This window comes from Oreochromis aureus, linkage group 22, assembly GCF_013358895.1.
Source record: "Oreochromis aureus strain Israel breed Guangdong linkage group 22, ZZ_aureus, whole genome shotgun sequence".
Lineage (NCBI taxonomy): Eukaryota > Metazoa > Chordata > Actinopteri > Cichliformes > Cichlidae > Oreochromis > Oreochromis aureus.
Window position 1 is genome coordinate 27,546,183 of NC_052962.1, and position 14,228 is coordinate 27,560,410.

The following is a 14,228-nucleotide window of genomic DNA, read 5'->3' on the forward strand; positions in this document are numbered from 1 at the left end:
AAGTTACGGATATACAGAGACTCTAAATCCTAAAATCCCTCTCGCAGGTGGAAAAAGTTTGTGAGAGGTAAAGGTAGCATCTGATGTTACTGATCTTACTAAATATAAAGAGTAGAGTCTGGTAGGATTTATAAGACAGCTGCATCTAAACCAAACAGAGCTTAGAAGGTGAGTTTGTGGGGTGATATTTCTAGACACACACACACATATACATGCATCGTTTGTAGGTTGACAGGAACTTTCTTTTTTTCCCGCTGACAACTTCCCTTAGAAATCAAAACTAAACCAGGAGCTCAGAAAACAAGAGACAGGTATGTATGTTGGATTATATTTTTTCTTGTGTGCCTGTAAAACAGCACTTGTCACTGTACAATCATAAAAGGCCCCCACAAGAGCTGTTACAGGCTAAAAGAGTGACGATCAGCGAGTAGCACTATGGCTTCATGCCGTTAAAAAATTGTGTTCGAGTGATCCATTTGCTGCGGTGAAGCCAGCCGACGCTTAAATTATTTTGCGCTCCAACACAAGTTTTCTGGTAGTTCTTCTTCTTCAGATTCCTCCTTCGACTCACCTACTCTAAATCTGTGCCGAATTTCATCTCAAACTATTCTAAGTTTTCCGATATCTATTGATTTTTTTTAATGTTGTATTTACTTTCGTTTTGTTAAAAAGCACTGGCCTGGTTTCGAGTCTGATCTGTGTCCATTAGCTGCATGCTCTGTCCTCTCTCTCTCCACTTTCTCTCCACTTAACTGTCGGCCGAGAAGTTTGTTGAGAATTCCACATCAACTATCAAGGATGATTTTTAATACATTTTAATATGACTTAATAACATTCAATTGACTTTTGGCGTCATCATGTTCCATTAACTTTGCTGAATTTGAGGATAACTGTTATCTAACTCTTTAAATATAATTAATATTATAATTGTTTAATTTTATTTATCTGAGCAGCTTCAGATGAAATTATACAGGCATGCAGAGTAGGTGAACAAAAAAAATCAATCTATTGAGATTTTGATGTCAACTATCAAGGATGATTTTTAATGAATTTTTGATATGCTGTTATCATGTTGCATTGAGCTTGTTGAATTTAAGCAGAATGTCCTTTAATCATAAAGTAGATTGAGAGAAAACTCACCTCTGATTATGATGAATGAGTTGAAAAATGACTCCAAGATTCCTCACTGTGTTTTCAATACATACACATAAGCATGTCTGTCAAGGCCAGATTGTGGAGGGGACCAGAGAAAACTACATTTTTTATTCATTTTTTAATTTTTTAATATTTTAAAGCAAAGTCACATACTAATTCAATATGAATTTTGTTTACCTTTAGCGAGCGGTTTCAAATTTATTTCAGTGTCGCCTGCTCTGGCCCCTGGAATAAAAACATTTTTGGTCCTTGATGTCTTTAAATCCACATTTCTAAGAATAGAGTCTCGAGTAAGTTTTTTTTTTTCCCCTTGATTTTTGCGTTGCAGAATAGGGAAAATTATTTTGGTGGTGGTGCACCGAGACTTCTGTTTCAGGCTACAGTTCCTTTTTACAGTCACCCTTTGAGCCAGATTTCCCAGCTGCTTGGTCTCAGTGATAACACGATCATACTCTTTTTGCTCCACTCTTACGGTTTGTTTCATTACACTTATGGTACCACCTGATTTAAGTCAGATTTCCATTCATCTCAGTTAATGTAGCTTAATTGAACAAAAAGTCATCTCTAAGGAACTTCTCATAATTTCTTGGTCTTTTATTTCCTCCTTAGTCTGAGACAGTGGGAGAAATTAATGCATGCATGCCTTTTCTTTTTAAATATCTTGAAGTGTCCCTAAATTTTAAATTTCAAAACTTACCATTTTCCCACAAGGTGAATACAAGGTGGAGAAACACAATAAAACAATTCAAAGGAGAGACATGGGACCTGTTTTTGGTTTGATCTGTTCGATATTAAGATGGGAAGAGGAAACTACAATTTAAATTTCTTATTTCTACAAAGGTGTGTGTGTGTGTCCATATTATTATAAATTAAATATACTACTACTACTACTACTACTAATAATAATAATAATAAAATATTAATTTGATACTCATTATTTGAAATCTGTTTCTTCCTACATCAAAGTTAATGAGGACAAGGAATCATACATTCAGTGTAGTTCTTCAATTTGTTGTTGCACATGTGGTGACTGCATATTTCTGGGAAAAAAATGAACGTTTTTGCACTTATTTTCATTTCAATGCTGACTGAAAAGTTTGGTCATTCAACTTATTGAGTTATGGTTAGGTTAGTAAACCCTAACTCTAACTTACAGATGAAAACATTAAGAATAATTATGATTCTAAAGATAAAAGAAAATACAGTTGGGTCCATAAATATTTGGACAGAGACAACTGTTTTCTAGTTTTCACATCACCACAGTGAATTTTAAAAGAAACAACTCAGTTGATGTGCAGACTTCCAGCTTTAATTTAGTGGGTTGAATGTAAAGATTACATAAAAATGTGAGGACCTAAAGTGTTTTTAACACAATCCCTTCATTTTGGGGTCTCAAAAGTAATTGGACAAATTAAATAACTGAAAATCAAATGTTCATTTATAACACTTGGTTGAAAACTCTTTGCTGACAATGACAGCCTGAAGTCTTGAATTCATGGACATGACTAAATGCTAGGTTTTCCATTCTTTAAACATGGGAACAAACCTGGAGTACTGGTATTTATAAAGCACTTATTGTTTTATTGAGAACTCAAAGTGCTTTACACTTCATGGAGTGGTAACCCATTTAAACAGCACTTCATTTTATTCCATGCATTATTGTCACTTACAGATTACTACATCAGGACCAATTTGGGGTTCAGCATGCTTTCCAAGTATGTTTTGGCATGCAGACAGCCCAAGCCACATTCTATGTGTTCTAGGAGATGTCAAACTGTTGGCTTTTTTGGGGGGGCTTCAGAAATATTGCATGGCATGGTTATTGGAATGCCTACTACCTGGCATGTAGTAGCATTGAAACTACAACATACAATACGTGGTTTGCTGCCAACTAGTGAGTGTAAACAACTGCAGACAGCCAGTATTGACAAGCGTAATAAATTACCTGGTTTAATTTAATTAGGTAATTTCACTTAATTAGGTACACCTTGCTAGTGTTGGGTTGGACTGCTTTTGTCTTTAGAACTGCCTTAATTCTTTGTGACATGAATTAAACAAAGTGCTGGAAACATTTCTGGGAGATTTTAGTCCTAATTGACATGAAAGCTTTGCAGAGTTGCTGCAGATTTGTCATTGCTAATGAGACAATAACCATCATGTCCCAAAGAGGCTCTGCTGGATTGAGATCTGGCAGTTGTGGAGGTCATTTCAACACAGTGAACATATTCAAGAAATCAGTTTGAGATGATATTTGCGACATAGCATAGTTATGCTGCTGGAAGCAGCCATCAGAAAACTGTGTGGTTATAAAGGGATGGTTATGGTCAGTAACAAATACTCAGGTAGTCTGTGGCATTTAAACTATGTTCAGTTGGCCCAAAGTTTGTCAAGAAAATGTCCCCCACAGCATTACTACTACTGCTAGCCTGAACTGGTAGTTCTAGATATAATGGATCCATGCTTTTAGGTTGTAGACGTTTGCTGCTGGATACTTGATGGTCTGTTGCGTCATGTGCCTGGGACACTTGATGGAGGACACTGAATGACATCTACCATTCTACCATGATAACAGAGTTCTGGCTGATTGGAGCTGGCTCGGACCTAGCCTATCGAAAAACAAAGATAGCGGTTACAGCTGTTCAAAGCCCCCACTATGCTGGCCGACATGATTGACGATGGGTAAGCTGTGAGTACTCAGACTATGTTTATTGAACGCCATATGGGAAGATCTTGGAGAAGCTCACGGCTTTGCAACGGGAAACAGATAGACCTGGTGACCAGTGATGGACATAATGAACAACTGCGAAATTGGTGCAGTTGTTCACATTAACCCAAACAATGATCTCCGTCAGTCATGTGGCTCCGGAACAGCAAATTCTTGTCCCTGATAACGGGATTGTTTTGTCTCTCTCACCCTATCCTTCAAGGACAGCTTTGTTGGCTGAAGGACTGTTGACTTTTGCTTAACCAGGTGAAAGGACACTCTCTCAAGCTGAACACAGGATACACACACACACACACACACATATGCATGTACACTGACACAGATGCACACTCACTCCCCTCCCCCATTCCAAACGTCTCCAAAGCTTGCCCCCCATCTGATACAGACGGCAGGTTAGCTGGACCCACGCAGAGATGCCGTGAGCTGATGCTGCTGTCTACATTGGTTTATTCTAACCCTACTCACCCACCCCTGTTGCTTGTCACGTGTTTTCATGGTGTTATGGTGTGAAGATTCATGTGCTTTTGTGCTGAGGAGTTTTTGTTTTCTGTTCTCATACTGATCTCCTATCAGAAGCTCAGTCTGAGTAGAGTTCTCTTTTTTCTGCTCCACTCCCCTATTGTGTTTTACATTTAATTGTTTTTCTTTATGCTACCTGTTCTGACCTGTCTCCCCAATGTGATGTTTGTGTAATGTATGTATGGTTGGAAGAGGTCCAATTTCGCTGCAGGCAAGTGCAAGTGACAAATAAAGGCTTCGTCATCGTCGTCTTCGTCATCATCATCCTGACCCTACCAAACAAATGTCACAGCACAAATTGAGACTCGTCAGACCAGTCAATAATTTTCTTCTATTGGCCAGTGGCCTCAATTGGGCCCGCCTTCCTGTGTGGAAATTCAAGTGTGCCAGGGCTCACAGGTGATTGGCTGGCCAGGGATCTATGCCCGCCCAACTGCATGCAGATCGAAGTGTGCCAGTCCACACACCATTGGCTGCTGCGGGATCCTCAGGCGCAGCGGACCAATGACGCGGCTGCCTGCGGTTACCTGCGAGTACAAAAGGCTGAGGATTATTCTCTTGTGGGGGACTCTTTGATTTGAACAGACTGTGTAGGGTGTGCCTCTGCCTTTGAGCCTCTTTTTTTGAGTTGCTGCCCTTATGGTTAGTGTTCTTTTGTTATTTGAATGTATGAGAGTTGTTTTTTGGTTGCTTAAATTGCCTTGTGAGTCGTTTCACTAACGGTTTTCAGTTGTGGTAATAAACCTTGTGTTTTTTTTAATTTGACCCTCCTGTCTCTGGGCTCATTTATGTTACCTCCCCTGTCGCCTAGCAGAGCCAGGGCGTAACATAGTAAGCCTATATTGTGCACGCACAGATGCTTTTTTGCATACATTTATTGGAACAAGTGGTTATTTTATTTACTGTTGCGTTCCTATGAGCTTGATGCAATCTAGTCATTCTCGTCTGTCTTCTAGCATTAACAAAGCATTTTCTCAGAGAGAGCTGCTATTCACTTGACATTTTCTATCCGGTAACCACTCTGTGTAAACCCTAAAGATGGCTGTTTTGGAAAATCCAAAAAAATCCTGAAGCTTGGTTTGAATTAGGACAGGTTGGCTTGACCATTATCTGTAGTTAGTTGTGTGCACATACAGCTCCTCAACATCAAAAAATTTACTTTCACATCTGTTTTGACCTCTTAAGCTGCTCTTATATTATATCACAAAAAATATTTGCATATTTGTGAATATACCGCTATTAATTTGACATAAACAAACAATAATGGTCATAGATTAACATCTGAATTTCACAGTAAAGGTTCAGGCATTGCAGAAAGGGACCAGATGTTTTGCAGAAACCTAAATAGGCTAGTGATGCCCAGTTTCTTCCATAGAGCAGGCTGTTACATTCAGTCTTTCACTTTTATACATGCCTGCAGTGTCACATGGCAGCAAAAGTAATAAGCACTAAATTTAACTTTAGAAGGATGTGGGCATTTACACCTATTGAACAGCAGCAGTTACTATTTAAACAATGGTTCAGTTTCGTTTTGATGCATTGATGATTTTCATTTTATCATACTATTGATTTAATCCAGCCATGTACATCTCACTTACTGGTTCATTTTTTATGTTGCAGGCATCTCAGATGAGAACATGAGTGGAAACACAGAGAAGGTGGGAAAGCCCAAATATTTGTCACAAGAGCTTAAAGAATATTTAAGAATAGTCTCATTCTTTGACATTGTAATTTCTGAACGTATGATGTGTTTTTATTTGCTTATTTATTACAGCCAGAGAAGGAAGAAGACAGCCAGAACAAGTCATGTCAAATAGAAACCGAGACACTGCTGGACAGACTTCATCTTCAAGGCAAAATTCAACAAAAGTTGTCACCAGCAGATTTTCTTCAAATAGGTCCACCTGTGAAATGGTACCACGTAGAATCTGAGAAAGATCTAGCTCACACTTTCCTCCATAGGCTGATAATGTTGGACTACAGGGCCAGATATATTTCTGTAAGATCAAGCTGTCAGATCAAGGAGTCGTTCAAAGCCTCCTCCAGTGACTGGGATGTTTTTGTGAGCAGCAGTGTGGAAACTCATAAGAAAGAGCAGACTTCTGTGCATCCAATGGACGTTCAGATGGCAGTATTTCACTGCTCAGACAGCTTCCTGAAACAGATGATGGTTACAAAGCTCTCTCAGTGTCAGTATGCCTTACCTTTACTTGTTCCTGACCCAGTCACAAAGGAGATTCAGTTTCCTCTGTGGACTTTCAGAGAAATAACAAAAACCTGGAAGGTAACTCAAATCAAAGATGACTCAACGATTGTCACCATGAAGAGTGTTCCAGTCTACAAAGCTGAAACACCCTTGGTGTCATTTTTCCGTCTGGGTTCTTTGTCAGTGTCTAAATCTCAGCTGATGAAGACTTTGATCAATGACGGTCACGACACCTTCTTCCACAGAAACTGCCCAGGAAGCACCAAGTCTCGCTATCTGATGGACGGTGTGGCAGAGATTGCCTGGTACTGCCCTGCTGGAAAACCCAATGATGCCTTCAATGACTGCATTGCCTTTTGTAATCTCCATGGTGATGCTCTGTTGATTGAAAAACAGCGTGACATACTGATTGAAAAATCCTCCATCAATATTTTTGTATTGGCATCTCTGCAAAGCAATGAAGAAAGTCGATCATTTATATCATCTCTTTTTAAGTCTCATAAGCCTCTCATTTGTTTAACTGTTGATGGCAGCTGTGATGCTGTTAAGACAAAAAAGGGAAAGTACATAATGGGCCTCAAAGACAAAAGCCAGCCAGATGTATCTGAACAGCTGAAAAAGATCATTAGAGAAGTTTTGTCTTCTCTCAATGGTCCCATCTTGAAACCATCCTTCCAGCTTGAAACCATGGCTGAGCTCTCTGGAATCAGAGTGGATGAAACTGACCCAGCCTGTCAAAGAGGGAAATTTGCTGCTATGGAAATAATAAATCTGCTTACAAAGGATAACATGGATGTCTCCAAGATCAAAGATGAATTTCTCCCATGTCAAGGCCAACTGTGGCATCAGTGGAGCAAAATACACAAAGAACTGTTTCATCTCAGAGGAAACATTGAAAAGGAGAAAAGTCAAAAGCAACAAGAACTGATGAACATACGTCAGAAACAATGTGCTGTTTCCTGCAGTAAACTGATGGAGTTGTTCACTGGAAGTCTCTCATCATTGCCACAAACAGACAGAGAGTATTTCCTAAAATGGACTCAGATCTTCATAGATGCCCTCTGCACTGATGATCTTTCTTCAATTCTCCAAAGTTATGATAAAAAGTGGTCTGAGGTCTTGGCTTTGAAGAACAAATGGGACAAATCAGATCTGTTATTAAGAAAACAAACTGAACTTGAAGACATATCAAAAAAACTTCAGTCTGCAACTTTTGGTTTGGAGCACATCTTCAGAGAAATGGGACAGATCTATGAAGCCCATAAAACAACACACAGAGAGAGCAGACACACTGACTGGTCTGAATACCCTGAGCTGGCTGCACAGCTGATGATATCAGGACACCCGATGGAGCTGATGGATGGTGATGCAGGTCATGTGCCTTTAACATGGATCTCCAGTCTTTTAGAAGAAGTCATCAAGAAACTGGGGGACCAGAGAGTTTTTGTGTTGTCAGTTTTGGGCCTACAAAGCAGTGGAAAATCAACAATGCTGAACACCATGTTTGGGCTGCAGTTTGCAGTGAGTGCTGGCAGGTGCACCAAAGGTGCCTTCATGCAGCTGCTCAAAGTATCAGAGGAGATGAAGAAAGACTTGAAGTTTGACTATGTTCTAGTGGTGGACACTGGAGGACTGCGTGCTCTTGAGGTAGAAGGTAACAACACTCTTCATCATGACAATGAACTGGCAACACTTGTTGTTGGTCTGGGGAACCTGACACTGATCAACATCTTTGGAGAGAATCCATCTGAGATGCTGGACATTCTGCAGATTGTTGTTCAGGCTTTCATGAGGATGAAGAAAGGTAAACTTTCTCCCAGTTGTTTGTTTGTTCACCAGAATGTCACAGATGTTGCAGCAGCAGAGAAAAACATGGATGGAAAGAGACGCCTGCAGGAAAAACTGGACCAGATGGCCAAACTAGCAGCTGAAGAGGAAGTTTGTAATGCAGAGTGCTTCAGTGATGTCATTGAATTTGATGTTCAGAAAGATGTGAAATACTGTGCCCAGCTGTGGGAGGGCAGTCCACCCATGGCTCCTCCAAATCCAGGTTACAGTGAGAGCATCCAGGAAGTGAAGAACACCATCCTCTCTAAAGCTTCAAAGTCTGCTGGGATCACTCTCTCACAGCTCAAAACAAACATCCAGGACCTGTGGACTGCACTGCTGAATGAAAGTTTTGTTTTCAGTTTTAAAAACACACTTGAAATTGCAGTGTACAGAAAACTGGAAGTCCAGTATGGGAACTGGACCTGGAGCCTGAGGAGCATCATGTTGAGCATTGAAAACCAACTTCATAACAGAATTGAAAACGGAAAACTTGATGAGGTTGAGTCTAGTTATCTTATTGAAGAAACAAGACCAAAATATGCAGAGGTCACAGAAGCAATGACAAAATACTTTGAGGATGAGACGGAGAAAGAGATCTTAGCTCAGTGGAGAGGACGATTTGAAATCAAAATTAAAGAATTTCATAATGAACAAGTGAACAGAGTAAAAAGAAAATTGGATGGCGTTATCCAGCAGAAGAAAGGTCGTAAAATGATGGATGATAAGAAATCAGAGTTTGAGAACAAACTTCTACAGAAGAGCAAAGAGCTCGCTCTGAAACTGAAGGATAAGGCCAAAGATGAAGAAGAGCTTCAAAGACAGTTCAACTCTGTTTGGAGCGGCTGGGTTACTGAATTAACAGCAGATACAAAACGTGTTGAAGACATCAACTTGGAACACGATCAGTTTACAATCCTTCAAGAACTTGGTTTTGAATTATCTCTCATAGATGAATGTAAAAGAAGTGGCAGATACAAGAGAATATCAGAGGTTGGTGATTATTCAGAATATATAAACGCAAGTGAACAAAAATATCTGGGAACAATGATTGATGCTTTTCAAAAATATGCATTAGTAGATGCTTTCTCTGATAAAGAACAACAACAGATCAGATTGCTTATTATTAAAGCTGAAAAAGAGTCACTTGATATAATCCAAAGCAAACCTTTAGATACAAGAGGCTACACATCAACTTACTTGTGTGAAGTGGCCAATCATGTGACAGAAAAAGTTCAGAAATTTCTGTCAGAGAAGAAATACACTTTGAGGAAGGAGTTTACAGTTGATCTCTTGCTTCATGTGTTCTACAGGGCAGAATGTTGGATTCTGGAGTCCCACAAAAAATTCAAAATGAATAATGATGCAATCATTTATTTAGAAAGCAAGAAAACACAGTTTTACACAGTTTTTAGAAGCTTTTGTAAAGGAAACTGATCTGCTGTTGTGTTTGGAGAACTGATCTGTGAGAAGCTGAAAGCATCTACTCTTGAGGCTGTCTGTAACAAGACTGCCATTGATCTTGCTGGAAAGATGAGGTGTAATTTCCCAGCATTCAATGGGAACAGACTGAACTTGGAGAAACATGTGTTGAAGTCACTCGCTGAGAAAGAAAAATTTGATGATTTCATCACATACATCACAAATCCAAGGACACAAACAGAAGCTTTCATTAAAGCAGAGGTTGAGAAGTACATCTTCAAAGATCACAAAGATGAAGCTGTGAATGTACTCAAGACCAATATTGATGACATCAAAACACGCGTGGGTGAAGCACTATTTACTGCAACAAAAAAGGTCCAAACCTCAAAAGAAGGAGACACCGATATGTGGCTGAATGAATTTTCTAATGTCATAAAGGATGAGCTGACATTTGATAACATTTGTTCAGAAAACTTCAGTGACATAAATAACTTTGAATTTCTTAAGGAAGAGATAAAAAAAGGATTTACATCCATCACTGAGGAGATGAGCAGCCTCTCCCTGGATAAGCTGAAGGACTCCAGGCAGAAGTCTGATGAAATCCTCATTAATCAGCTGTGTAACTGCTGCTGGGTGAAGTGTCCATTCTGTGCAGCTGTTTGTACCAACACCATTGAAGATCACAGTCCTGATGACCACAGCGCCCCTTTCCATCAACCTCGTGCAGTTGCTGGGGGGAAGTGGAGAAACACAAATGAAATGTGCATTGATTTCTGCACAACACTTGTTGGAAGTGATCTTTATTTTTACCTTGAAAGTTCAGATAGAAGTGTTCCCTATAAAAACTATAGAGATGGTGGCCCAGATTTTGCAACCTGGAGAATCACCTCTGATGAGTCAAAACTGGCATACTGGAAATGGTTTGTTTGTCATTACAAAAAGGAACTAGAAAGTCACTATAAAAGAGAATTCAAGGGCAAAGGAAAGATTCCTGATGACTGGAAAACTATTAAAAAAGATGATGCTATTAAAAGTCTGGATGAAATGAGTGAAACAAACTGAAGCCTGAGATGCTGTCTTTGCCTGATAAATGAGGAAAGACAGTTAACCATTACTTGAAGGTTTATTTAACTAGTACAGACATACATACAGACAAATGAGCAAAACAACAAGAGTCGTAATTCAAAATCACCATGATAATTTGTGGATTTGTAGAAAGTGTAGATAAACAAACAGAAAAAAAACTTGCAGTAGGTGAAGTTAAATGTATGATCTAAGTTTAGAGTATTTGTCTAAATCTATGAAATAGATCAAGTTTAAAAGTCACTCTTACTGAAATGGTATCTTACAGTAAAATGAAAAAGAACATCCAGCTAAAACAAACAGTTTCTGAATAAATAACATATACATTTTCCCTTTTTTTGTTTTAGATTGTTGCTCATACAGTTGTAAATGAAAAGATTATGTAGTTTTTGATAAATTTTTTCTTCCAACATACAAGAAAAATGTACATTTTGGGTGTACCAAAGAGTATATTTTCACCCATTTAAGTTTGTGATGTGTATTCTTTCAGTCTGACGTTTGATTTGACAACAAATTTTATTAACGATACTTCTGTATATTAATCAAGTTGCACAATTACATTTCTGTAGCTCCATAAATAGTTCATGGTTTTGTTTACCTGAAAACATTTTTAGGAAAATGTAATTGAATAAAATTACATTTTGATGAGTAGTTTCAGAAAATTGCTTCTGAAATGCATTTGATTTGTCCTTGTAATTCTCATGTGGTGAATCAATATTAATAGTGTTTTAATGAGAGAGGGGTTTTTTTTATTTATAGATTTAGAAGAAAATTTGGTGATAAATTATCTGAAATGAATATTGGTTATTAATGTGGAAAATGGGTATAATAAAAAAAAAGTAAAAACAAACTTGTTCTGTCTGCTTTTGTTCTAATTTACAGTAGAAAGTATGGAGCATATCCATGCACATATCCCAGCTCTGTCTCACCTGTCGCTATAGGTGGACTGCAGTGAAGGTTTAGATACCTCTGTGATTAATAAAGTAACAGCAAGTGCAAAGTTGAGCCAGGTATCAGGGATGATTTGTGACAAAAGGATAGCAGCAAGAGTGAAAGGGAAGATTTACATACAGTAATGAGACCTGTTATGATGTATGTTTTGGAGAAGTGATACTGATAGAAAGACAGGAGACTGATGTGCAGAGGAGGGATAGTGGATATTTTGGACAAACCATGTGGAATATGAAGCTGATGATGAAAAGGAAATTATACAAAGGAAGCAAAGCTAAATGCAAGACAATGGAAACAAAGGAGTATAAAATATAAGAAAGAAAAGAAAAAAGAATACACAGAAATGATAATAATAATGCTAATAATTACTGCAATTGTTGCAAAACACTGCAACAATAGTTATAGATTATTATGAAGACTATATTAATTACAGTACTTTTCATATGTGTCTATAAAGGGTCCCTGTAAAGTATGGAATATGACAGCAAACATTTGAAAGCACTAATTTTTTAAAGTGAAATCTGTAATCCCTAATACAGCATGCACACTTAATGACATATATATATATATGTTAGGAATAACACGGGTGGACCCTGGTGGCGCACAGACAGGTTTGGCAGCAGTGAAACAGGTTTATTTAGAGTGAAACAACATTGCAAAAATTCAGTTTGGGAATGCAGGTCTAACAAAACACATGCTATCCGAAGCTCCTAATAATATAGGATACATTTATATACAAATATAACCTTTTAGGATTTTCACTGAAACACCACAACATCCTTAAAATGATTAAGGTGCAGGTTCACCTTTTCACTAACCCTTGACACCAGCAAGACCAACCCAATAGCATGGAAAAAAAAAAAAATATGTATAAGACACATTGGGCTACCGCGATGATGCCATGCTTTGCCTCTCCGAAGTGTGAAATGGACACGCATGCTCAATTCAATTCAATTCAATTCAATTCAATTCATATTCTTTATTGTCCCAAGGGGGAAATTAGTTTAGCAACAGGATAAAAGTAAACAAAACAATGATATACTAGCTACAGTGCCAGCAGCTGGCTATATTTTAATTCAAGCCAACATGAAAACAAACATCCAAAGGGACATTACTAACACTGTAAAAGCATATCAGACAACTAACTTCATACTTACACCAAGGTGTCTATTACACGCTTTTCCACAGGACTCGACTGGCTCTCGGAGGTGCCTAAAGCCCCCATCTGTTGCTCCCCCTGCTCCCAAGCCTCACCCATTTCAAGTGGGAGTCCTCTGTGTGACTTCAGGTGCTCACGCTTCAGCCTTAGCGTCGTCATTCTGCTTGCCAGAGGCTCAGTTGCTCTCTCCGCCCGCTTCCTGTACTCAAAGGAAGCGGTGCACACGCCGCCATAAACTGGACATTGCTGAGCAACCTATGGTGGTGAGTGACTCTGACTACTTCTCTCACATTCCATCTGACAGTAACAACTATAAACTCATCTCAGACCCATTCAGAATTTCCCTATTGGATCATGATGTGGACTGGGAAAACTTTTTTCATTTTGCTCCCTCTGGGCATGGAAAAAACAAGGACCATAATCATCATGTTAAGGCTATGAACACAGTTAAAACTGTGAGCCATGTTTCTATGCGCCTCAGGCTCAGCTTTTTCCTGCACCCGTTACAGTTCCTCTGGGGAGGGAGGCTGAGGTCAAGCTGGTTCCTGCTCCTGTTCCCAGGCCGGCTAAGGTTCTGCTAGTTCCTGCACCCGTACCTACTCCTCGGGTGGGAGTGGCTGGTGTCCAGTCTACCCCTGCACCCATGCCGGTCCCCAGGGTGAGGTCAGCCAGGAGACAGCCTACCTCTGCACCAGTACCTACTCCTCGGGTGAGAGCGGCTAGTGTCCAGCAGGTGCCTGCACCCGTTCCTGTTTCCGCTGAAGGCTCAAGTGAGCCCGTCCAGCAGTTTTCCTCATGTTCTGGAGGCTCAGGAGAACTAGATCAGTTACCTGTTTATCCAACATTACAACAACCACCACTACAACTTCTACTCCAGTCATTAGCTCAGTCACTAGCTTTGTTGTCAGCTCTGTTACCTGTTCAGCCTTCAGCTCAGACATTAGCTCTGTTTCCAGTTCAGTCATTAGCTGTGTCACCAGCTCAGTTGCTCAGCCACCTGTTCAGTCACTTTCATCTTCTGCTCGAAGCTCTAGTGAGCTAATTCAGCCAGCAGGGGACTGCATCTCACTAATAAAGCCCGGACAGACTGTCTGCATCGCACAGCCCCTACCGCTGTATTCTGAGCCAGCTGTGTGCCCTGTGCAGCTACACTTAGCATCCCCTGTGCCAGAGGTCTCCTG

At 39.5% G+C, this 14,228-nt stretch overlaps 1 protein-coding gene across 1 annotated transcript; it reads left to right on the forward strand.

The window, feature by feature from the left end:
- The first annotated feature begins 29 nt into the window (after positions 1 to 29).
- LOC120435517 (interferon-induced very large GTPase 1-like) lies at positions 30 to 11,755 on the forward strand. Its single transcript, XM_039605276.1, has 4 exons — positions 30 to 168; positions 272 to 311; positions 6,020 to 6,057; positions 6,174 to 11,755. The coding sequence occupies exons 3-4, from the start codon at positions 6,037 to 6,039 to the stop codon at positions 9,867 to 9,869; spliced, it is 3,717 nt and encodes a 1,238-aa protein (XP_039461210.1). The 5' UTR covers positions 30 to 168; positions 272 to 311; positions 6,020 to 6,036; the 3' UTR covers positions 9,870 to 11,755.
- The last annotated feature ends 2,473 nt before the right edge of the window (positions 11,756 to 14,228 follow it).

Bases quoted from the DNA above. Each gene is read 5' to 3' on its own strand.
- LOC120435517 (XM_039605276.1), top strand. From the start codon at position 6,037: ATGAGTGGAAACACAGAGAAG. The intron at 6,058-6,173 runs GTGGGAAAGCCC...TATTTATTACAG, and splicing joins TGAGTGGAAACACAGAGAAG to CCAGAGAAGGAAGAAGACAG.